Raw genomic sequence first — 26,528 nt, 5'->3', positions numbered from 1 at the left:
TCAAATATACCTAATACAATTCCAATGTTTTACAAACCAGCAGAATTTGTTTTATAGCAATTCAGTATCGAAAAACCTACAGACTGGGGGAGAGGGGGAAGTATATTAAGAAGAATCAGATTAAGACTTGACTACTAAAGAGACTACAGATCCAACTATGTTACTCCAAATAGTACCAACACTAGACCACAAGTGAGCATAACGAAAAACAAAATTCTAATTCCCCCCCTACTTTATTTCAAGTTCTCCCTTTTAAAAACATATTCATTCGCCAGTCCAGGTTCAATGCAGGATACAGGAAGCTTGGGGCTGGTGCACTGGGATGACCCAGAGGGATGGTATGGGGAGGGAGGTGGGAGGGGGGTTCAGGATGGGGAACACGTGTACACCCGTGGTGGATGCATGTTGATGTATGGCAAAACCAATACAATATTGTAAAGTAAAAAAATAAATTAATTAATTAAAAAAATAATAAAAACATATTCATGTGCTCATACTTTGCTAGTACTGAGACATGTTCAATGTGCCTCTTGGGTAGTCCAGCAATCTGACTTCCACTTCTCACTGCCACCCAGGCCATTAGGAGACATTAAAGGAGGTTCCAGAAGGGGAGAATGACTATCCTCACACAGCCCTTCTCTCACTCACTTCCACTGGAGTCCATAGCAGTGTCCCTGGCTGCAGGCTTCTGTACTTTTCAAGCCAGGGGTGACTCAGCAGCTAATCTGGGAACAAGGAAGCCAGGACCAGCAGGCAACAAAGGACACACTGATCCAAGGATGCCACAACTGAGAGGCATGGATTTTGCTTATAACTCCTTATAATTTTTAACACAGCTTAACAGGCTACATTTAGATAACCTCACGGTAGGAGGCTGTATTACACTTGGGTTAGAACCTGGGACAATGAGCAACAACAGGCCTCCACTCTGAAGAGGAAGCAGCCAGCACTAGCCACATGTCTTCCTCTCCTTGTACCTTCCATTCTCTTAAACATAACAGTGTAGTAAGAAAAGGACTTTGAAGTCAGATGATCCTAAATCAATTATTTTTACAACGTAAGTGCAAGTGACACAGCTAAATGGACTTTATGAATCATTAAACTTCCACAACAGATGACCATAGAATGCTATACAAACAACCCAAATGGAGGGTCATTTTTTTCCCAGCTCTTTTATTCCTTTAACATCTTAACAAAAGAACATTCCTCAAGTTTAAAAAAAAAAACAACTTTGAAAAATATACAGTTTCATATTATTTACATAACATACAAGTACAGGTCCCAGTATCATACAAACATATGTTAGAAATATAGTGAGAAGGTACGATATAACTCACTGCTTCCTGAATGGCTAGGGTAACAGACACATTTGCATTTTCCAACTACCTTTGTTGCTTATTATCCTGATGCAAGGCACCTGAGAGGTTGGAAGACTTCTGAATGTGAACTTCAATAGCTTCTATTTTGATCTTATTGATTTCAAAACTGACTACATTTTAAATCTCTTTACAAGTTTACTTTATCCAAAACTAAGCTATCTTTATAGTCATTATCCTAAATAATCAAATATTAATCACATGTACTGTTAATACATACACAGATCTAAGTCAAACATACAACTGTGCAGCTAAGTTATACATGATTATATATTTAACCCCAGGACACTCCCTAGTGCTTTGTGAGCAATCCAAATTTATTAAAGTGCCAACTCTTCAGTTTCCATGCTCTCAACTGGCTTTTTGAATGTATTTTTTAAAATGGCTTAAAAAAAAAGAATAATTAGAATAATTGCTACTTATAAATTAATCAAGAAACCTAAGATAAAAAATCCTAAATTATAGTTTTATTTTTATTTAAAAATATGTTGGAAATTCTGCATATGCCCATGATCAAGCTTATTGTCAATGCACATTACTTAAAATTTTGATGACATGGTTTGTTCTGACAAGTCCTCCTTCAAGCTGAACGCCAAAATAAAGGAACTCCTGTAGACTTCCACTGGCCCTGCCACTGTTGATGTGTACTGCTTCCTTGTTAACGATAATGATGACTTTTCATCTGCCTTTTATCACCTGGACAGTTTTCCGGCCATAATGATAATAACTGTAAGCTGATGCAGCTGTGGTAAAAGCTGTAAAACACCTTTTATGGAAGAAAAGAAAATTTAGTTTAAATGGTAACTATAAATATACATAAAGAATATACATAATATATACTAAAGAATACATTTAAAAGAGTTGTTTAAAAGTAAAAAAGGCTGTTAGTATAATTGTTTTTAATGAGAATCTAAATATATTGCTTTTCCTTAAGACTTCATTTGAATCAATAATGTCAAACAATCTAGTTAATGAATCTGAAAAAATAATAATAGCAATTGTCATTTTTACCCAGACATTTTTGTATGATAGGTAGTTTTATTTTCACAGCCTCACCTTACAGAGGAAACACTGGCCCCGAGAGCTTGCTCAGGGCCACAGAACTATGAGTCTGGCCTGGTTCCAACTCTAGAGCCCTTGTGCTCCTCCCACTGTTCCATGCTGCTTAGAGTATTAGTATTAGAAACTATTTCTTGCATATTTGGGGAATTCTAATAATCTGAGTCATTTTAAATACAATTCTGCTTTCTTTACTTAAAATTAATAGAAATTAATCAGATTCTCTTTGAAATGACACGTATGACGCTCATGGCTCGCTGACTGTATGCAGCTTTATGCACACATGAGCTTCTGCTTCTGCCAGGTGAGGTGCAGGCTCATCAAGACCATTTTTGTTTGACCCCAAACCTGTTTATGCCAGTTTAATATCCTAAATTCACACATAAATTTAATGAAATATACATGTAGGACAAGTTGCTATTTCTGGGAATTAAGCTAGAAGCCTTGGAAAGGCAAGGCAATGTGCTAAACACTACTGCTGAAGTAAGTAGACAATACGGGCTTCCCTGGTGGCTCAGTGTAAAGAATCTGCCTACCAATGCAGGAGACGCAGGTTTGATCCCTGGGTCGCGAAGATCCCCTGGCAAAGGAAATGGCAACCCACTCTAGTACTCTTGCCTGGGAAATCCCATGGACAGAAGGAACCTAGCAGACTACTACAGTCCATGGGGTGGCAAAGGAGTTCAATGCAACTTAGTGACTGAACGACAAGTAGACAATATAATTGCTAAAACACTGGAGAAAATAATAAAAATCTACAAAGTTTCTATACTCTGCTTCATAAATGCCTTACATTCTTATATCATTTTAAAAGAAAAGAAAATGAAAATCAGAGTTTTTTGCAACAAAGGAAAAATATCCTACTGATGAGCCTATAATCAAAGAAAATGAGTTGGGCTTATACCAGAAGATATAGGACGAATGAGTGTACAATTTATATTTTAGCAAATAAAATGTTCAGCATGTGTATTATTTTTAAAGCTTCTTAGCTTAGCTGACTTTAGTTAACCATTTTCTGGCTCAGACTGCATCAAGCAATGCTTTAATTATCAAGTTAAAAATATAGTAAAATATAGAGCTTTAGTATCGGTGTGATGTACGTGGACTCAAAGTATGAATCTGACACATTTTCAAGGCTACACACAATCTTAACAAAATAAAATTCAAACTCCTTTCTCCAAGTTTCTTCCCCACTCTGCCCCATTCATTAGGCTGGGTGCACTTCCTTTTACCCACTCTCCTGAGTGGGTAAAATACATCTGAGTTTGCTCAGGGTCTGTCCTTCACCAGAAAGGCTTCCCCTCAGTCTCTTTTCATCTAGACTTCATGGCTCAAATGCCACTCCTCCCTGAAGCTTTTCCTCTTCTTCCTATTTGGAATATATTTTTCTCCTCCAAAACCTCAACATAAATCTCTCATCCCTTATAACTTGCATCAAAGCCCCTATAACTTCTACATCCTATAATTGATAGTAAGCTTCTTAAAAATGGTATCAATCAAAAAATATAGCCCCTACAGCTTTACCCAGTGTTTAATAAACATGGTTAAAGACAAAGTAATTCTAGGATTGTCACAATAAGCCATTTAGTTGACGTCCTCAGAGAGTACTTCTAAATTAAGCTTACCATAGGATCTGAAGGTAAATGCTGTCAGCATAATTGAAAACTGGAGCTGCCAAAGAAGCTGCCACCAAGATTAACTGGACTGCTGTGTTCACCTTTAAGAAAAGAAGTCACAAAAAACAGTGCCAACCCAGTCATGTTTCAAGCTTACAAGAGAAAGGCATAACCCATCACAGTATAACACAACAGACTCTCAGCATGCCTGATATTGTAACATCTCTGCCAAAAAAGCTGGCATTCACACAAATGGCTGAACTTCACTAACTGGCTCATCTGTCTGCACAGCTACCCTTTGCAAAAGGTGGGGAAGGGCAACTATCAGAAAACACCATTATCTTGAATTTTCGTAGTAATTCAGTAATATTGTAAAGTTCTTTGCCTTTTTCTCAGTTACCCATTAAAACAGACCTGAGAATATGGAAATAATGAGGCTACTCTTCACAGGTGAAAAAGTAATGAGTTAAGTGACTTGCCTACAGTCTAGCAGGTTACAGATTGAAACTGAGAACCCAGATTTCCTGGCACTTCATTTAATGCTCCTCTCACTAGCATTGGGTTAGTTATGCAAGTTAGAAAGTTGAAATGCATTCATCTCCATGAGAGGCTCTCAGGAGGAAATGAGTAGGTTTCCCTACCCTAAAAGACAGTATGGTGGAGAAAAGGAAGACGACAAAACCACTGGAGATTTTCTCTACTCATATAGATAAGCATTCTGGCAAAGTAGGTGATATGTTGAAGAAAGCACCAGTGTTATCTTATCCATTCTGCAGCTAGATTACAAGGATTCCACTCCATTTTTAAAAAGAAGTAATAAAAATTGTCTGAAGAACTTATTGCAAGACCAAGGAGTTGAGGCATTTGTTCCTAGCACCTCTTTAAGCCACTTTCCATATGGTGCTATACTCCAATTACTGTACTTGATACATATAAAAGTCACAGAAATAAGTAAATAGGTAAATAAACAAATAATCAACCAACCAATCCATACTTGTAGGTAAAAATTAACTCCAGGGAGTCTCTGGTTTAAGAGTAATCATCCTTTTGTCCCAAAGATGATTGGCATTCTTAACCTGTTAAACCTCTGTCACAAGGGATGGAGCAAAATAATTAGAGCAAACTTATGTGCCTCAACAGGCATTAACAGTGTCCTCTCTGTGTGCAATGACTAGCATGCAATTATTGTCCTGAAAAGGGCTCAGGACAACAGATGGATAACTAAGAGCAGGAGTTGTTTATTAGTGAATAAAACTTTCTCCTATCTTTTTCCATGTAATTGCATGGATATTGCACCTGAAAGAGACCTTATTATATGGTGTTTCCACTACAGGGAGGGGTGGGTAATGAAAGCAGAAAGAAATCTTCATACTCTCTTTGTGTCTCAATCAATATGCAATTATGCTTCTACTTTCTCCACCTCCCCTAAGTGATGGCCCTAATACTTCATTCAGAGACTTAAATTCTTAGACCACCAGACCACTAACACAAAACACACATGTATACTAGAGCTCCAGAGAGCCTGGAGGACAAAAGAACTGGGTTGGTGACTCCATTCTATCCACTATGGTCAACGCATTAAAATCTATCTTATTTTCAGCTGCTCCAGACTGAGGTTTATAATCATTATAACAATCCACAAGGGAATAATAACTTAAAAGGATGTTGTGTGTCTCTTACCTTACTGATGAAGGTTGGTTTTAACCTAGCAGTGGCATAACAAGGATTGAAATACTTAGAAAGTGTTCGCTGGCAGAGGACAAAAAAAAGGATAAACTTTATTCAATTTATTAAGTTTAAAATAAATATTTTGCTATTATTAATATATGTAACAGTTACTGAGTGTATACCACATGCCTGGCTATATGCTAGATCTACCACAAAGTCTGGCTGATGACATCTTTTTACTAAACAAATTTCCCTCATCATTATTTTTCCCTTATAGGCTAAAAATCAAAATGAATAAAATGTTGACATTTTCACTGGACTGGGAATCAAAAGATGAGACTGTTATGCTCATGTAGTGATTATTAGCTAAGTATAACTTATCTGCTCAAATATTTGTAGAACCAATGAACAAAAGTGCAAACAAATTATCCTATGCTCATAAAACTATAATTTTTAAAAACCAGTTCTAGAGAATCCATAGTAGAAGCTAATTTACACAGGAAAGGGTGCTTAGTCATAAAACACTCTTAAGAAGGGACTTCCCTGGTGGTCCAGTGGCTGAGACTCTGAGTTCCCAATGCAAGGGGTTGGGATTCAATCCCTGGTCAGGGAACTAGATCCCACATGCCACAATTAACAGAGCCCACAAGCTGCAATGAAGATTGAAGATCCTGCATACCACACTAAGAGGCAGCACAACCAAATAAATATTAAAAAACAAAAAGCATTCCTAACAGAGTCTTCTGCAACTAGCCCTTCTAGGGACAGGGCTAGTTGGCCTGAGTTTTATGGGCTATCAAAACAATTTTAACTTAAAATAAAAACATGCTTTTAAAAAATGGATTATTCACATGTTCACTGAACAGTTACTATAATGGTGATTCAAAAGCAAGATGATAGTCTGTTTTTTTTAAATTCCTAGTAAATGGATTAAACACATAATTGTCATAAATTATTCCCATAAAATCCCATAAAACTCCCATGAAAATCAGTACACAATAGTGTTTTTTTCCTTTTGCCTTAAGTTACAAACACTACTAAAAAACATTTTTTTGGAAACAAACTCACCGGTGTTGGAAGAGTTCGATATCTGACATAAAAAACAGCAGCAATCAACATTACATCTCTTGAAATTATCATATAAGTAAGTGGAACTGAAAATCAAATGTAAGATAATTTTGATTGGAATTCTGAAAATTATTTAGACATTACACATAACATAAAGCCTTACCATAAATTGGTGTTTCACCTAAGTAAAAATTTTATAATAAACATTTATTGATGCCTGTCTAGGATCCTTACCATGAACCAGTAATTTTTATATTCTTCTTTTACCTGCCTTCAAAACAAGGCGACAGACAGACTATGTTTTTCAGTTGTAGTTATCAGTGTCAGCTCTACTCAGGCACCACTATTTCCTTGTTACTTCTCCACTTTATAAGTTTGGGGAAAAGATAACCTCACTATAATTACATGGAATGAGATTGTAAAGAGGTTGGAAAAGATGTCAGGACTCAAGCCATTCTGACTTTCAAGAACTGACTGCTTGCTTCTGTAGTCTAGATTATTTTATGAACAGCAAATTTTGCTATATGTACCACTTGTGGGGAAACAATATCTTCAATTTTGCCCGGCCAGTTCCTATCCAAGCAACTTCCATTTTTCTTTCTGCTTATTCAGTCAATGAATTCTAACTAAACATGAACCCAACTTGTTGATAGTTTTCTCATTATTCCTAAGATCCTACAAGATGGCCCCAGAGCCAGAAGAAGGACATTTTAAATGGACACCCAAGGAACTCCTGCTCCCTTGTTCAGTGAGAATGGGAGGGCAGAGATCTTGTTTCACTTAATATCCTCCCACATCGAAGGAAGTTTTAACCATGACTATAAATCACATTAGAAAGAAATACTTTTTAAAGGAAAAAATCTTGAGGCTAACACTCAGTTCAAATTGTTTCAGTTACTAAAATAAAAGGATCATGCATAGCCCTTCCATAATACCTTCAAACAGCTCTTCTTGAATTACTTTTAAGGCTATCCTTATGGTCTGCTCCAATTTTGACATTCTATTGGTTCAGCAACTTAAGAACAATCTCACTAATTAGTTACAGATTTAAAACTTAAATCTCTGCTGGTTGTGGCTGTTATATACATATAAGTGTTGATCTATGGTGTAGTACTTCATGACAAGATGATTCCAAAGAGAAATGCTTATCCACTCAAATCACGGCATTCAGAGCATAAAAAAGACTCCACTGTATGAGCCAAATAACAAAACAATCCAGTCATGATTTTTAGCAGGATTTTTGTGCCTGTAAACCCAATTTTTCTATATAGCAATAATCAGCTGCAAAATCAAACAACAATCAGAGTTTAAAATGCAGCAAACTCATGCAAATTATATATAGTAAATACAACATTAGAGGAAAATAAACATGTTATTGCAGTTCATCATCACAGGTGGAAAAGAATATAAATAAGAGGTTTCTACAGAAGAACAGATGAGGTGATTGAATATACTGCAAAGCAGTGGGTTCTGGTTCTCTTAACTACCAAAATTACCATTTATTGAGCATCTGGCACAATTTAAGCATTATATACATATTATGTCATTTAATTTACATATCATCTCCATGAAATGTGAACCATCATTATCCCCATTTTACCAATAGGAAAACAAGCCTCAGGCAGATTATATATCCTGGCCAAGGTCACCAGTTAGTCAGTGGTACTGCAAAATGCATCTCTGGACTCAGTTCACCATCTGTCAATCTGTTTGATAGAGGAAAGGACTGTTTAAAAAATCAAGTGTTCCCCAAACTAACTACTCATCACAGACTCACCTCATAAAAGTTTTGTAAAAGCATAGATGAAAGCTCCGTGGGGGTTCACAGTGCAGCCAGACTGGGACCAGGGCTGCAAGGCCTCTGCCAACTGACAGCCTGTATACTGTACATACAGGCTCTTAACTTGCATTCGAGGGGCAACTTTGTCCAGTTCCCTGGTTTTTGAATCTCCTAACTGTTCCTGCCTTCTCTCTCAGTCTTCCCTTGCCTTTTCTTCCAAGGCTAAAGCAGCTTTCCTTTTGTCTATTAGAGTACAACAGTGTGTTGGTGGAGGTGTAAAATGTGTCAGGGAATGCTCCAAGGTTTTCTTCTCTATTTGCTAATTCTGTCTGAAATATAGTTTCTGCAACAAGGAAGTACATCATGGGCAAATTTTATTAGTGTTAAAGGGGAAATAAAATCAAGTCACTTTTACACATAAAGTGATCACTATCAATAGCATACACTGTTGCACTGAAAATTTAACACACAGCCACACTCATTTGTTTATGTATTTTCTATGGCTGTTTTCACACTACAATAGCAGACTTGAGTAGCTGCAACAAAGACCACATGACCCACAAAATTGGAAGTGTTTATTTACTATCTGGCCTTGACTGAAAAAGTCTGCCAACATTTGTTCTACATGCTAACCTCTAAATCAGGACCTCCACAACCTCTAAGGAGCAGACAGAGAGCTCCTGTCTATAGAACAGACTTACAAGTACTGAAAACTCAGGGCCATGTCTGGTCCCTCTCTGTCTGTTTACCCCAGAGGGAATGATACCACTCCGTGAATTCCACCAACGCTCAGAGGGCACCCGGTTAACATTTTACGAAGTGAGTAGCCAAGGCTCACTAGGCATTTTAACAGTCTCTGTCATAAAAGAGAGACCAAAACAAACAGGAAAAAAGAAAGAGTGTACACACATACACACACACACACAAACAGAAGACATCCTGAAATGATGATATGCACCTATGATGTAAGAAAAAGACTTAAAAAAAAAGAACACATAGAACAAGAGCTCTTGGAAATTAAAAACAACAGCAATAAAAAAGTCAATAAAAGGATAAATGACAAAGTTGAGGAAATCTCCCAGAAAGAGAATAAAAGAGAGTTTCCAATAAGAGAATCTGGAGAGAAATGTTTAGAACTTAAGGATAAGCTTTCAGACTGAAGGGGCCTTCTCATTACCCAGCACAATGGAAGACAAACTAGAACATAAACTATTGTAAACTCTCAGGCCAACAAGGTTAAAAAAAAGATCCTCAGGTTCAGCTTCCGTTAATATCTGAGTAGGTAATAATTCTCCTGCTAACACAATTAAAGACCATTTAAAAAAAAACTTGAAAGTGAAAAGCTTATAAGATGCTAAGAAAGTATCACAATGAGAACTTGGGAAAATAAGCCTAGGCACTCAGAGCCACTGTCCGTGACCCTAGAGAAGTAAGCAACAAAGCCGAATAAAACAAAGGGGTTTTGGCAGCCTTATGTGATGGTGGAACCGTAGTCAAAGCCCAGAGTCCTCAGGTTGGGCAGTGACAAACCACTTCCTAGCTTTAAGCTAGGATCTGAACAAATATTCCCATAGGGTTGAGACAGGAGTTGGCCCTAAGTAAGCTAAACCTTAAAAGAATGTTTTATCTGGCCGTCTAGGTAGTCCCAGACTATCAGCATTCCTAGACAGCTGGCAGAACTGAACAAAAAATCTCTTCCAGAGAGTGATGCCATCATCCTATACATCAAAATATTTCTCCAAATTATTATAAAATATTAATACAGTGTCTAACAGTTTAAAAATACCAAAGACATAAGATACCATGAGTAAAAATCAACAGAAACAGACACATGAAAGAGATCCTCAAAAGATATAAAACTAAAGCTTACTATGTTCAGAGGGCTATATATAAAAATTAAAGGGATATACATGAAAATTTCAGCAGGAAACTGAAAACTATAAAAGATGATTTGCTAAGTTTGAAGAAGAATAAAATAGAAATTCTATAACAAAAAAACACAATAGAAGATTTAAATGAATTTGGCTCAGCTGACGAGAGAAGCAGTGAAATGAGAGAGTGTGCTTCAGCTTCATTAGTAATCACCTAGAATGGAGTTCAGAAAGATAAAATGAGTAGGTAACATGCAGAAAAGAGGCCAAGACACAAAGGATACAGTGAGATCTAACACAGATATATTGCAGTCCCAAAAGGAGAAAAACAGGCAATACCTGAAGATTGTGGCTCAGAATTTTTTATAACTGATTAAAGATATCAATCTATATATTAAAAAGCCCAACAAATCACAAGCAGGATAAATAAAAAAGAAAAATCACACCAAATACTGTGAAAAACCAAAGAGAAAGAAGAAATCTTAAAAACAGCCAGAGTAAAAAAAAATACCTTGGAAAATGAAATGAGTTAACAGTTGATTTCTTATTACCAACAATAGAAATGAGTAGACAATTGCATGGTACTCTTGTGGGGAAAGTAAGATCCCACATGCCATGGAGCAGCTAAGCCCACATGCCACAACTACTGAGCCCATACGCCAGAACTAAAGAGTCCATGTGCTGCAACATAAGATCCCACATGACGCAACTAACGTGACACAGCCAAATAAATAAATATTCACACTTTACATAGACAAAAGTAGAACAGAACATGCGGCTCAAATAAAACACAAAGTAAAATGGAAGACTGCTACACAAATAGCAGTAATCATAGTAAATGGATTAAATGTTCCAGTTGAGAGAGAAAATATTTTTAGACTGGCTATATTAAAAACCTATTATATGTTATTTACAAGCAATACCTAAAATAGATGTAGACAAGTTGAAAGTGAAAGATTTATTTATCATGCAAACACTGGCCAGAGGTAAGCTACTGTAGCTAAAGTAATATTCAAAAAAAACAGACAAAAGCAAGAATCATTTCTAAAGATACAGAAGGTCACTTCAAAATAAAATATTCAATTCACCAAGAAGACAACAATTTTACTTTATATGTACTTAACAGCATAACTTCAAGAGACACAAAGCAAAAATCAGAGCTAAAAAGAAAAAGTAATGGAAAACTAGACACAGCAGGAAACTTCACTCTCAGTAGTTGACAGAAAAGCAGACTAAATGTAAAAAATGTCAGTAAAGAAATAAAAGTTAAAAAAAAATGAAATAAAAGTAATTTATTAGGACTAAAAATTTGACAAAATGGACACACATAGACCATCACACCCAATGATCACAGAATACAAATTCACTTGAAAAATGCCTAAAAAGTTTGTTTATAAAATTTGACTGTATACTGGACTGAAGGGCTGAAAATCACAGAGCACGTTCTTTGAATACAGGTAATTATGCCCAAAATTAGTAACAAAAAAAAATTGTTAGAAAATCCCACAAATTGAGAAATAAATTTTTATTAACTCCACAGGCCAAAGAAAAATCATAATAGAAATAGATTACTCTGAATTCAGATAATGATAAGAACACAAATACCAACATATGAGAAACAGTGAAAAGGAAAATGCAAAATACCTTAAATGCAAACATTAAAAAAGTAAAGCTGAGAGAATTCCCTGGTAGTCCAGTGGTTAGCACTCCACGCTTCCACTTAGGGGGCACAGGTTCGATCCCTAATCAGAGACCAAAGATCCCACCAGCCACAAAAAAAGGAATGAGTTAAACATTCGTCTACAGCTGCACTGTTCAATACAATAGCCACCAGCTACATATATAAAGCACTTGAAATGTGGCTAGTCTGAACTGAGATGCTCTAAGTGCAAACTGCACACTGGCTTTTGAAGACAGAGTATCAAAAAAACAAAAATCTCATTAATGATTTTTATTGATTATACAAAGAAATGACTATTTTTGATCTAGTGGATTGAATAAAATGTTATTAAGGGGAGGGGATAGCACAGGCAGCAATGCATGCTCAGAACATGCTGTCTCCACTGTAGCAGGAGAACAATCTCACACACACACATTTCACCTGTTTCCCTTCACTATGAATATAACTACTAAAAAAATTTAAATTAAATCTATGGTTCCCATTATATCTCTACAAGACAGGACTGATCTAAAGGATTTAGAAAAGAACATCGGAGAAAAGCCAAAGGATGACACAGAAATAAAAGAACAGATTTAATGAAATAGTAAACATATCAGAGAAGTTTGACAAAGCTCAAGTTGGTTCTTTGTAAAGAGTCACAAAACTGACAAACCTCTGGCAAGACAAGTCAAAGAAAAAAAGGACAAATAACTAATAATTAGGATGAAAGGGGGGATACTACAGACCCTACAGACATCAAAAAGTTAATGTGGGTAACTTTAACTTACAAATAGCTTATGGTAATTTTTTTTAATGTTGCTGAAATGAATCAAGTTCCTAGAAAAACATCATAACTCACAAAGCAGACAAAAGATGAACCAGAAAAAACTGAACATATATATTTAAAAGTGAATTATTTTAAAATGTTTTCCCAAAGAAAACTCTAGGAATCAATGGCTTTAACAAGTTCTACCAACATTCAAAGGAATAATTGAAATCTCACACAAAACATCTCCCAAGAATGGGGGGTCGGGGAGGAAGTACACTCCCTAAAATTCATTTTATGAGATTAGTATAAAACTTGATATTAAAACCTAACAAGGGCATTTTTAGAAAAGAATTTTAAGCCAATTTTGTGAAGCTAGATGTGAACTGACAAAATATTAGTACTAAACCAAATACAGCAATATCTTCAAAATATATCATGATCAAGTTGGATTTATAACAGGAATGTCATCAGGTTTAATTTAGAAAATCAATAATGTAATTCACCATACATTAAGCTTAAATGGAAAAAATATAACTACCATAATACATGAAGAAAAAGAAATTTCATAAAATTCAATATCCAACATAAAAAAACTTCTGAGCAAACTCCCTGTAGAAGTGAACTTTATCCTTACAAAGGGGTTGTACAAAACTCGACAGGAAATGTCATATTTAATACTTAAATATTGAAATCTTTCCTTCTGAAACTGAAAATAAGACACAGACACCACTCTTAATCAACACTGCACTGTGTACTATAGTGAGGCAAAATTTTAAAAAGGTAAAAGTACTGATGAAGAAACACACTGCATCAATTATAGACAATACATAATTGAGGATGCAGAAACTCCAAGAGAATATACATTTATATTATTAGAATAAGAGTTCAGCAAGTTTTGCTAGACACAAAAATTAGTATTAGAAATGGATCTTATAAATAATAAGCAGCTATGACAAAATGAAATATTAACAGAGCTACATTTACAAAAGAATCAAGAATTATCTGTTACCTAGGAATAAATCTAATAATTATTTATTACCTCTCTAGAAATAATTAACATTTTGACATTTTAACAAACCTAAATAGAGTATATACAACAGGTTTGTGGACTGGAAGACGATATTATAAAAATGTCAATTCTCCCAAATAAATCTGTAAATTCAATGTATCCCAATAAAATCCCAACAAGTTTTTCTGGGAAACCTGAAAGTTGATTCTAAATCCACATACAAATGCCAAGAGGTAAGAATTTCAAGATAGAAGAACTTGTTCTATTGTATATCAAGACTTTTAGCAAAGTAGTAGTAATTAGGGACAGTCCTGATACAAAGATAGACAAATCAATGGGGAATAAACTAGACAACCCAGAAATGGACTCATGTATATATACACATGGTTTTTTAATAAAAAGTGCTGGGATGGATAATTGAGTGTCCAAAGAAGCAGTTAGAAAATTAATCTCTAAGAGAGAGAATTTTTTTAAATCAACAACTAAAAACAATGTTTTTAAAAAAAATCTTAAAAGCTTTCTAATACAAAACATAATCACATATAAAGGAAAAGGCATCATCAGAATGGCATGAGACTTCTCAACAGCAAGATGGAATCTGGAAACCTATAGAACAAGGTCTTCAAAATTCTGAGTGAAAACAATCTGCAACTGAAAATTATGCTCCTTTTGAATCTCAATCAAGTATGGAGGGTAGAATAAAGACATTTTAGACATCTTAGAATACAGACACTGTACATGTCTAAAAACTTGCTGCCATGCTGCATCCGAGCACAGGAAACAACTGGCGATTACATTCCACATGGAAGCCATGGGAAAAACAGACCCAACATAGAAGACAGAAAATGGAAGTGCCCAGAATGATAATGAGTGATAATGAAGGCTTGAAAAGCAACCTACACCAGTTATATCAACATTATCCATAATGCCAAAACCTAGAAACAATCTCTATGTTCAACAGGAAAATACCTGGCTAACCTCTATGTAAAACAATACAACAAAATACAAAGTAACTCTGAAAAAGCTTCAAGGGAAGCATGAAAATACACACACAACACAATAATCTTAATTATGAATGTTAACAGAATGCTCCTTAGGATCTTTTCCCCTACAAATTATCTATATTACATATAGCATACTCCTGCCCGTTCAATGCCCCCAACCATATACACACCATAATCATGACTTTCAAAGAAGCACACAAACAGTAGTTTAATTCATTTTTAAATTTGGTTATGCAGATTTAAAAGCCTAAAGATAGAGGAGAAAAAGAATCTCTAGATTGAAAAGAATGTGCTAGACTGAAACACCACTACACTTCTTCCTATCAAATGTCAGTAACAGCATGGTACTGAAGGAGCCAGTGGCAGTTTCTTTGTTTTCAATCCTATTTCTAACTCAGAAATAAACAGTTTAATCTGCACCAAAGGATAAAAACTGAGAAACACAGCTGAAGTAGAAAATGAACAACCCAAAAAACAGTACAAAATACAAAAGATCATAAACTTTTGTTACAAACAGTATTCAGTGTACAAACTACATGATAATTGAAATTGCATAATAGTGTCTAAGTAATAATAATAACAAAGTGAAATTTTATAGACATCTCTAGGCCTTCAGAGCTCTTATTTATTAAACTGTATTTAGTAAATAAGATGACTCAGGAAAACTTTAAACTGCTTTTAAAAAGCTACGCACTAAGAAAATATAATAGTTTCAAAAGATTCTAGGATAATGTAAATTAGCACTGTGAAATATGTGTTCAATTTTAATTTTAAACAATTTTATTAAGAAAACAGATTCTACTAGTATATATAAAGTTATAAATTTGAAAGTAAAACAAACAGCTTGGCAAGAAAAACAGTTTAATAGTTTAAAATTAGGGAAACAAAAAAATAAAGTTAGGGGAACACTTTAAAGTTGAAAAACATATTTTTGGAACAAAAATTATTTGTCTCTCAATCAAGAGAAATCCTAAGCTGACTAATGTCACCCTTCCCTGTACTATTTAAAAGCACACACAACGGCGCTCTTACCTGGAATAAGATCTGCATAGGTCAAGCTAATATATAAGATACTGATAAGTATTTTATCAGCAAGTGGATCAAGAGCACTTCCCAAAGCTGATTTCTGACTGGCCCAGTTTCGAGCAATAAATCCATCCAACTGAAAATAGAAGTTTTTTTTAATAAATGTCATAATGGGTACAGAGTAGATATCTTGAAGATTAAAAAGGTACCAGAATAACTATACTTTCATAAAATGTAGATAAAACCTCTTCTGTTTCTTACTCCCAAACCTCCTGTTTTACTGGTATACATTTAACTTTTAAATTATCAATTGGTCAGAAAATAATTTTACTTTCCTACAGTACTTTTCTTTTTCAAGGCCTTCAGCTATTTCTCAATGTTTCCACAATGCCCCTCTGAGGGATGAACCCAGACACAAATTTAAAGATGTAAAGAACCCCAATAAAACTCAAAGAAAGCATGACAGACAGAGCACAGACTCAGCACCCCCTACTCTCAAATCCTCAGCCATTTATTTCACTACACCCCAAATAGCTGCTTTTACTTGCAAGGGCTATTCTTTAACGGCAAGATTTCCTAACTCCCATTCCTATCTACCTTTTTATAACAGTATCCAATTCTCTAAGTTTTAGCTGTTATTATTTTTATTTTAACTGTTATCATCAATATTTTTTGTCTAGTGCCGCTGTTAATTCCATGGCTGACTAGATTTGCATGACTTGTACCTGAATAAAATAGTCAATCCTTTGCATTTGGCCTACTTAAAATTTGATTTTCACTACTCTTGGAAACAAATTATATTTTACAGCAGAGGTCATACTTGGTTTCCTGGGAGCCAAGGGGCTTGCAGGCTGGTTTTGTTTGAACTGCCCAGAGGTTTTCAAAGTATAAATTAGTTGCCAATATTTAAATATTCAAAGTCTTACCTCAAAAAAATCCACATCTCCAAGCTCACTTGAGGAATGGGAAGAAAATTGACTGAAATCAAGTACTGCCTATTTTCATTAAACAACGTAGATATTTTCTGATTTTCCAAGTCCCTACCTGGCTTTTATTCATTTTATTTAACTTCAAGCTTCAACAAATGTTTGAATTTTCTAGTCCTATTTCCAAGGAAAAAGATCAAATTACTTTAGACACAATTTAACATGGTACATTTTAAAGGATAAGTCCTCCATATCTCAAGTATTCCAATAACTTAGAGACAGCTGTCATACAGGATAATGGTTACGAACTTAGTCTTCACAGCAGAATGTAAGTGGTGGTTCAAGTACTCGCTCTCCTGCTCACTTAACTGTAACTCTGGCCACAACATTTGGCCTAAGCCAAAACTGAGGCTTAGGCCTTCCATTTCCTTTCCTTACTTCCTGTAAGAGAGAGAGAATGCTACCTACTTCAAAGGGTAGGTTGTTTCAGTACATAACATGATTAAAATCTGTTTAGCACTCAGCACTCAGTAAATCCTCAGAAACATCAGTTATCAGCTATTACTACCTCAACTAAAAACACTAACACTAACACTATTACTACCTCAACTGTAACACGAACAGAAAGTGCCTAGACCTGGGGGTTAGGGCCTCGGCAGATTCAGGTGCCAGTTCAGTTTCTGATCTCCATCTCCCATTTTTTCACTGTCATCTTCTCACTCTCATTGCTCGTCTACCCACACTGGATTCCAAGGTCATCAACACCACTTTTTCTTTGTAAATCTCTATAACTCCCTATTCCACTCTCTCTCAATACTACTTAAATACATCTATCATGTACTCTAAGCCGACACCCAAACAGCTGAACACTGAAAAACACCTAAATGAGCTGATTAGTCTCACTTTTACATGACCACAAATCTTGTGTGGGCACTCAATACTGCCTGGTAAACCTACACCTCCTTACTATGTTTACCTTCTCTTTTCAGCCTGCTCTTGCCACAAACTGATTCTGTCCCTCCCAAAGCCTCTCTCTAGCTCATGATCATGTCCATATTTCCTTGAAAAGTAAAAGCAGATTGCCAGCACTCCCTCACATTCCCACCTCTGAATCCACCATCCACCACTATCCAGGCACATTTATCTCTATTATCCTGATCCCTGACCCCAGGTCCTCTTACCTTCTGTGAGTTTCCCCCACCTCCCAAGCATCATCAATCTCTCTCTTCCTACTCAGTCATTTAATTAATTAGTTAATTAACAACAAAAATTTCCCCAGTTTATATTTCTTTATAAACTACCCTTCCTTGACTTTATTCCCCTGTGAAGCAAAACTTCCTCAAAGTGACATCTATTGCCATCACTACCTCACATATGCTAACCAACTCACTCTGACTGCCCCATCCTCTAGAGATGGTACTCATAAAGGTCACCAACCTATCCTCAACACAACTGAAGCACCTTCTTAATATCCAGGACAACTTACCGCTCGATTTTCTTCCTTTCTAACCAGTTTTTCCTTTTCAGTGTCCTTTACCAGCTCCTTCTCCATTTCTCCACATACTGCTCTTTTCTCTGACCCATTCTCTTCTTTTACCACAGCTTAGATGATTTTATCCAGACTTGACCATCTACATAATAACTCTTAAATCTGTCTCTAACCATGACTTCCTCCAACTTCAAACTATTGTATTCAAATACCCAATTGTTACCTCCACCTGAACAGGCGTAACAACTCTTTTCCCACAAACTCTGTCCTACTCTGAATGTTAACCATCATAGAAAATGTAAACCTTCATGCATCTGCTTGTTGAAAAGAAAAAAGTAACTGCTTAGCACTCATATTTAATTCCTTTCTTTCATCCCACATATCCAATCCATTAACCTATCAATTCTATCTTCAAAACATACTCTCAACCCACTACCCTAGATTATTGTATGCCCTCTAACCAGCTTCTCTGTTTCTACTCTTGCATTCCTATAATTCCCTTCCCATACATAACAGAAATCAGGCTTTGTCATTCCCCTGCTTAAACCCTCCATGAGTCTAACCATCTGCCCAGTGGCCATTCTAGAGGCATCAAAACCTCCATGGAGTATAAGTGTAAAACCATGCCAGTTAACTTAGATTTCCACACACATTGTCTTCTATATTTAGAAAAATGTAAATGAGGCCTCTTCCACTTAATGAACATTTCAATCTCATGTGGCAACTAAAGAAAATGTACAAACCAAAAAAAAAAAAAAAAAGCAAATTCAGGAACCGAAAAAGATCTTGTCTATTACAAAATAAATAAATAAATAAAAAATCCATTGTCAGTATAATGGTCTTTGACAGACCTGGAGACCATTTTAATAAGTAGAGGCCTTGACACTTCAGAAGTAGGGACAAACCAAGAGGTTGTGTGAATGGGGAGAAATTGTGACAAACAGGAGCTAAATTCTGGAAAAGGAGAGGAGGTAGCCACTTTGAGAGACTGTATTTGATGCACATTTGGAAATGTCATATAACAATGCAAACACCCTCCTTTGTTTATCCTGCAAAACCTTCAGCTAATTCCATACTGCTCAACAGGTGGAATTTTGTTTCTATGAATCTCAAAGGGAATAGCTGATGTTACAAAGGAAGATGTTATACAAACTGCATTAACAGAAAATAAGTTTCTCTTTATTCTCACTAAATACTGAGCATAACTTTTCAAACATACATCAGTTTAAAGAGGCACCAAATTACTATTGCTTGTCTGGGTGCTTACTTGGATCTCAGACCAGCCTTGTATAAGAACATATAATATATATACACAACATCTGTTTCTACATGCTTTTGTCCTGATTTAAAATTTTTCCTCTACCATTTCCCCACTTCCTTCAATTCTGTTTTTGCAGGACACGTAGTTTTATAAGCTATTTCAATTTTTTATGCAACAGGTGGGTGATAAATACAAATAACATCATACATGACAATGACTGGCCAGTTCACAAAAGCCTATATATAACACATAGTGCAGCTTTCTGTTATTAAAATTATTTTCCAAGTTCTAACTTGAAATAACCTGAATTAATCTTTCCCTCCCTCTAAGCTGACACAGTGGTGTCAAAGTATTCTCTTCTCCTCTGTCCATCTACCGGAAGAGTGGAAGGAAGGAAGGATGCCTAATGCCCACCTAGGGCAGGGTCTTCTGGAAGACAGTCAGAGGGGTATGGAGCAGGAATCAAGGACCAAACCTGTGGGGTGCCTATGGCCTCCTGCCAGCATAAACCTGAGCAGAGATCTGGCCTCTACAAGCTCCCAGTCACAACAGCTGGCCCACTACTTCCCTCTCCATCAGTAAAACCAACTGTTGTTGCAGATCAGATACTTCTCTCTACTACATAAGCAGAAAAAAACAGTCTCAGCTTCTCTCATTTATTTATATCCCTAAAGCAAGTAGTTGGCCCTTTGAGAATTTCTAAGGCTTCTTTCTTTCTTGAAGAAGTTCTCCAATGCCTCCCTACAACCTCTACTTCCTTCCTTAGATAATACAAAGAATAACAGAGTCCCACATAGATGCTAATGACAAGCCTTTATAAAAGTACTAGGTGAAATGCATCTTTGAGGATTTTCTTCCAAGGAAAGGCAAACTGAAGCTGCATTATTTCAGTGTAGTGGAGACTGGGATTTAGAAGGGGAGCAGAACAAGGGGAGTGCCTTTACAACTTACCAAGTCAGTTAGCCCAGCTAAAGCAAAAACTCCTAATGCAATATTAAAATCTTCTTCAATAATCAAATAGCCCAAAACTGGGGCCAAGCCAATCCTCGTCATTGACAACATATTTGGGATTGTCCATGGGTTTTCATACTGAAATATAAAGACAACAAAATTTAAATTAAATACTATAAATTCATACTTTAAATAACTATATACACTGGAAAATACACTCCAGCAACTTATAGGTATGTCATGTACCCAAACACAGACTAAAGTACTGACTATATAGATTTTCTTACTAGAGAGAAGGAATAAAAAATCATATAAGTCAGGATTGTAATACACGACTTCACAATTAGAATTCAACACTAAAAACATACTGCTTTTAAAAATGAAACTTCAACATTGCAAATCAACTATATTCAATAAAATTGTTTTAAAAAGAATTACTTTCCCTTTATACAAAATAGAAAATTTTTAGAAGTGAAACTTCAGGAAAATCTTATACTTCAAGGAGACAAACAGTCTAGAAAGTGTCAGAAAAAAGCCAAATTATCGACCAGGGGCATTCTGGCTAAAAAACATTTATTGCAAATAACCTCTCCTCACTCTTCTATACATACCCATCAAAAGAATGCTAAATGCCATACACAGCGTTTGGAGATACGAATGAAGAAGGGTTAAAAACATCTAACTCCATAACGTCATCACTAAACTGGAGAATTGCTGGAAGAAAATGGAACAAGGAATAGTGTCTGAAATCCTTGGGAAATCTGTTAAAAATAGCCACAGCAATGTTAAGATCCCCAACCAGAAGCTGAGGGCTTTCACAGCTTCCCTATGGGAGCTTTATGATTCCTTGAAACTTCATTGGGAGGCAAGGTGTCTGAAGTTGGCATCAACAAAAGGGCACCATGGCAGCTGCTCTGAAGAACATTCCTTCCTTGCCAAAACAAAATCTGTTTCACGAAAGGGTACTTCAACTTTAAAGAACTAAGACACATGACACAAAACTGGGTACAGAAATAATACAGAGAAAATGTCATTTCCTAAAGGTTAGTTTCTCCACTGAGTCAAGACTGCCAGTTCTATCTCATGGGACTATCTCCTCACAAGATAACCCTATTTAACCTCATTCTCAACCAGTAAGCAATTTGTCTGAATCTTAATCTTTTAGAAAAGTAACAGCATCCACTTCTAAAGGCCTCTTTTAAAATACCTTGAACCATTCTGTAAGAAAAGGCAATTCTCTAAAGATACTAAGCTTGTGTTTATAAACAGAACCAGGCAAGAAATGTTCACCTCAGCCTGGAAGGATAATGGGGTTTGGGGGGTCAGGGAGCAGAATACTGTCACTAAAGCTACAGAAAAATTCAAATTTTCTGGGAAACAATCAGCACTACAAACCTCTACTGGAGGACCTTTTATTGAAGGTAAACCACAATATTAATTAAATGGACTCATTCTTGGAACATTCCAAACTCAAGTTCAAAGGTCCAAGTGTTCAGAGTCCAGATTTATCTGCAGTACAGATAAATCAAACACTGATCCAGTATAACAGCAACTCACTGAGGAGGGAAGGGGAGGGTACAGTTCGTGACTTTGAAAAGGGAAACACAAAGCAAAAGGTCAGAATACAGAGGGCCAAAATTCATAACAGAGATGCCCATGGGGCAAAACTAAAGACAGCTGCAAACAACCACATCGTTTCATTTGGTGAATTAATAAACCAGACTGAATGGTCCTGGAACAATGAAAAGGATTCGTTTTAGCTCCACACAAAATATTTCAGTTAAAATACCTCATTAATTTCTAATTATTAAATTTGTGAACGTTTCTAAACTAAAATTAAGAGAGCTAATCTCAGATTACCCAACCAGATAACCTGTGGCATACTCGACCAACTACTGCCGTTCTGGGAAGGACTTCAGCCAGGATATGGCAACCTCAAAGCATCCAGCATTCAAACCCCAACATGCTTTAGCTATTAATGGAGCTGTGACCCCTGCCAGGATGTGGCCAACCCAACCCATGCTGTACAACTGATGAAAGCGGCACAGGGGCCCACTGAAGACATAACAATTGAAGATGTAATAATTGCATGAGTCTTGCTACATGACATCAAAAGCTCTCCCACACTCATGCTCTGATGTCTTCTGTTTGGTCAGTATTTCAACAGGTGAGCAAACAAATCTTTTCCTCCTTTACCTCAGAAAGTCTTAATCTTTTTCTATAATTAGAGGTTAAAAGATCTTTTAATTACGATCTAAATTAGTTACCCTTCATCCTATACAATGTTTAAAGTTACCAAAGGTCAAACGGTAGTTAACCAAACCTGCACAAGCAAACAGAAAGGCCTGTATATATTTCTGAAGACGCTCACAGACTTGCCTTAAACATAGGGGATTCGCTTCATAAAATTTAAAATGGGCTTTTAAAAAGATAAGTGAAGGCTATTTTTACCAATGCAACATCCAGAGGCGCGTCCAGCTACAGGTGAGGATAGAGGGGGAGGAGAGGATTCTAACTTCACCACCGAGACGCAAAGAGGATCAGGCTGGTACCGCTGATATTCGTCCCGACCGAATGACCTACCCGTAACTTCTCTTGAGGGAACGGTTTAAAAGTTCTGAAATGGAAGCATCGGACCTGACCAGCCAGGGCACGTTATTCGTGTCCGGGACCGAGCCCGCCGGAGCCGTCGCCTCTCCGTCTCCTCCTTGGTACGTACCAGGTTGGAGGCGCTCGTCGGGCCCCACTGGCCACGTCGGGCCTCAACAGCAGCGTCCTCTCCGGTCGCGGGCCCGGGGGTTGCCTTCTCCGCGCCCGAGCAGTGGGCTCGCGGGCTAGCCCCAGGCAGCCGCAAGCCGAGCGCAGCCGGGCGCAGCCACCAGCGCTCAGCCAGGAAACCCAGGCAGCCGGGCGCGGGCGGCAGCAGAGCCCCGCGGGCGCGCCCCTTTCCCGGCCGCGCTCCTGGTGCCCACGCGGCGACGCGCAGGGCCCCCCAAGAGGCGCGCGCCATCCGCGAAGCCAGCATGACCCTGCTGGCGCTCGAGGGGGACGCAGTCGGCGAGAGCTCAGCAATCCAGGGCACTGGCGAACCGCTTCCTCATCGACTCCCCGCAATATTGGAGAAGATCGACGGCCTCCATACTGGTTCTCAAACCCCAACACGCTATCTTATACAGGTGGCCTCAGATCGCCAAGGACGGAAGCCTTCGCGACGCTTTTGCGACACCGTCGCCGCTGGGCTTACCAGCGCCCCCGGCGGCGGCGGCACTCGCGTGCCGTTAGGCCCTGCGGGCTGCAAAGGAGGTGTTTTGTGTAGCCGCTATCTGCCCGCCCACCGGCTTCGGGGTCGGTGGGGAGGGGAGGGGAAGAGCGCGCAAACCGGACGACGGCGCGGCAGCTGTGGCCGGGATAGGGCAGAAGTCGTCTCCTGTCCTGCCCCGAAACCAAAGGTGTCCGCGGCTCTGGAAGGAGGCGTTGGGGGTGGGGCGCTTCGTGAGAGGTATAAATATTACTGAAATACCTAGTACGGAAGAAGTATTTAATACTGGCTCTCTGTTCTTTTCCCTGTTTTGAACTTTCCATATGCCAAAGATACGGGTATTAGAAATTGTCAATAATAGCAATCGTTTCCTGAAAAAAAGTATTGTAGCCAAGCTAGAGTGCATCATCCTGTTTAATTCAGCAACTTTAAGATGGCATTACTAGTTAATATAGAAATTATACATTATACTGATTATTGATATATTATTATATTATTGGTATTTATTAATATTGCAGTGTTACAGGACTGTCTTCTTGTTGAGTTCTATGTCACAGTGAATTTGAATGGTGGTTGTGGCCTCTGAACCATTCCCTTCCGCTCTGTGATGACAGACCCACATTGGAGTTCATCTTAAACTTAGTTCAGAGTGGCTTAGGAATTTTAGGGGCTTCACTCATAGCTCAGTCGGTAAAGAATCTGCCTGCAGCGCTGGGTTCGATCCCTGGGTGGGGAAGATCCCCTGGAGAAGGAAATGGCAACCCACTCCAGTATTCTGGGAAAATCCCATGGACAGAGGAGCCTGGTGGGCTGCAGTCCACGGGGTCCCAAAGGGTTGGGCACGACTGAGTGACTAACACTTCTAGGAATTTGAACGTCATTGTAGATCTGAGTATTTATCAAAAGAAATCTTCAGCTTCTTACACAGGTATTGAAATGCTGATACTGAGAGAAAAAATGAAAATGTATCTACTAGAAATGTAAAAAGGATCATTAAAAAACAATGGAATTAGAATCAAATACCATATATAGACTTTCTGGATAATCCTGTCAAGGGGGAGTGGGCAGTATTTCAGTCTCCTATCCTTTCCAATGGGTGAATTGCCTTTACGTTTTACGCCTTGTCCTTGTTTAGGAGACTTTCTAGTTGTCTGGAGATTTTTTTCTTCTCTGTGCTCCATGAAGTTCAGTCCCACTGTTTCTGTCTCTAGTAGTTGCCATGAGAACATGATCTTTGTGTGTGTGTGTGTGTGTGTGTGTGTGTGTGTGTGCTGAGTCTTAATTATGGCATGTGGGATCTTCTTTGGTTTTGTGGGATCTTTCACTGCCACCCAGCGACTCCAGTTGTGTCCTGTGACAGACTCCAGAAGGCGCAGACTTAGTTGTTCAGAGCATGTGGGATCTTAGTTCCCCTACCAGGGTTCTAACCCATCCATAGCCCCTGCATTGCAAGGCGGATTCTTTTTTTTTTTTTTTTTTTTTAATTTTATTTTATTTTTAAACTTTACATAACTGTATTAGATTTGCCAAATATCAAAATGCAAGGCGGATTCTTAACCACTGGACCATCAAGGAAGTCCCAAACATGATTTTACTTGCTTTTCTCTTTATATATATATTTTTCCCTTTCTTGCTCTGATAGGTTTTATTTCTACTCCTTTTGATGTTTATCTCATCTCACTTTTCTGAATTCTAGTTTAATGTTTAATTATTCAACCTCTTGGAGAAGGAAATGGCAACCCGCTCCAGTACTCTTGCCTGGAAAATCCCATGGATGAAGGAGCGTGGTAGGCTACAGTCTGTGGGGTCAAAAAACTTCACTATTCAACCTCTATACAGTGAAGTGAAGTCGATCAGTCGTGTCCGACTCTTTTCGATGCCATGGACTGTAGCCTACCAGGCTCCTCCCTCCTGGGATTCTCCAGGCAAGAGTACTGGAGTGGGTTGCCATTTCCTTCTCCAGGGGATCTTCTCGATCCAGGGATCGAACCCCTTTCTCCCACATTCCAGGCAGACACTCTAACCTCTGAGCCACCAGGTAACCTCTATACAGTACTATCAGTCTGTCTGATCTTATCTAATCCTTTTCTTATCTAATCTTGTTTGTTGTTGTTTAGTCCCTAGTTCAGTTCAGTTCAGTCGCTCAGTCATGTCCGACTCTTTGCGACCCCATGAATCGCAGCACGCCAGGCCTCCCTGTCCATCACCAACTCCTGGAGTTCACTCAGACTCACGTCCATCAGTGATGCCATCCAGCCATCTCATACTCTGTCGTCCCCTTCTCCTCCTGCCCCCAATCCCTCCCAGCATCAGAGTCTTTTCCAATGAGTCAACTCTTCGCATGAGGTGGCCAAAGGACTGGAGTTTCAGCTTTAGCATCATTCCTTCCAAAGAAATCCCAGGGTTGATCTCCTTCAGAATGGACTGGTTGGATCTGCTTGCAGTCCAAGGGACTCTCAAGAGTCTTCTCCAACACCACAGTTCAAAAGCATCAATTCTTCGGCACTCAGCTTTCTTCACAGTCCAACTCTCACATCCATACACGACCACAGGAAAAACCATAGCCTTGACTAGATGGACCTTTGTTGGCAAAGTAATGTTTCTGCTTTTCAATATGCTATCTAGGTTGATCATAACTTTTCTTCCAAGGAGTAAGCGTCTTTTAATTTCATGGCTGCAGTCACCATCTGCAGTGATTTTGGAGCCCCCCAAAATAAAGTCTGACACTTTCCACTG

The 26,528-nt window shown here is 37.8% G+C and overlaps 1 protein-coding gene across 2 annotated transcripts; it reads right to left on the bottom strand.

Moving 5' to 3' along the window:
- Positions 1 to 1,115: 1,115 nt before the first annotated feature.
- On the bottom strand, positions 1,116 to 23,738 carry CRLS1 (cardiolipin synthase 1). 2 transcript variants are annotated; one of them, XM_055544259.1, is made up of 7 exons: positions 23,253 to 23,738; positions 20,534 to 20,671; positions 15,913 to 16,042; positions 6,788 to 6,873; positions 5,732 to 5,800; positions 4,061 to 4,152; positions 1,116 to 2,142 (listed from the first exon to the last, which is right to left on the bottom strand). In XM_055544259.1, exons 1-7 carry the CDS (start codon positions 23,556 to 23,558, stop codon positions 2,055 to 2,057), a joined length of 909 nt encoding a protein of 302 aa, XP_055400234.1. In that variant the 5' UTR covers positions 23,559 to 23,738; the 3' UTR covers positions 1,116 to 2,054. The 2 variants fall into 2 exon arrangements, with proteins under 2 accessions (XP_055400234.1, XP_055400235.1); XM_055544260.1 differs by lacking the exon at positions 23,253 to 23,738 and adding an exon at positions 23,117 to 23,241.
- Positions 23,739 to 26,528: the final 2,790 nt, after the last annotated feature.

The sequence above is a fragment of the Bubalus kerabau genome, chromosome 13, assembly GCF_029407905.1.
Source record: "Bubalus kerabau isolate K-KA32 ecotype Philippines breed swamp buffalo chromosome 13, PCC_UOA_SB_1v2, whole genome shotgun sequence".
Taxonomy (NCBI): domain Eukaryota; kingdom Metazoa; phylum Chordata; class Mammalia; order Artiodactyla; family Bovidae; genus Bubalus; species Bubalus kerabau.
Note: the sequence above shows the minus strand (reverse complement) of the source record. Positions and strands in the feature narration are given on the sequence as shown.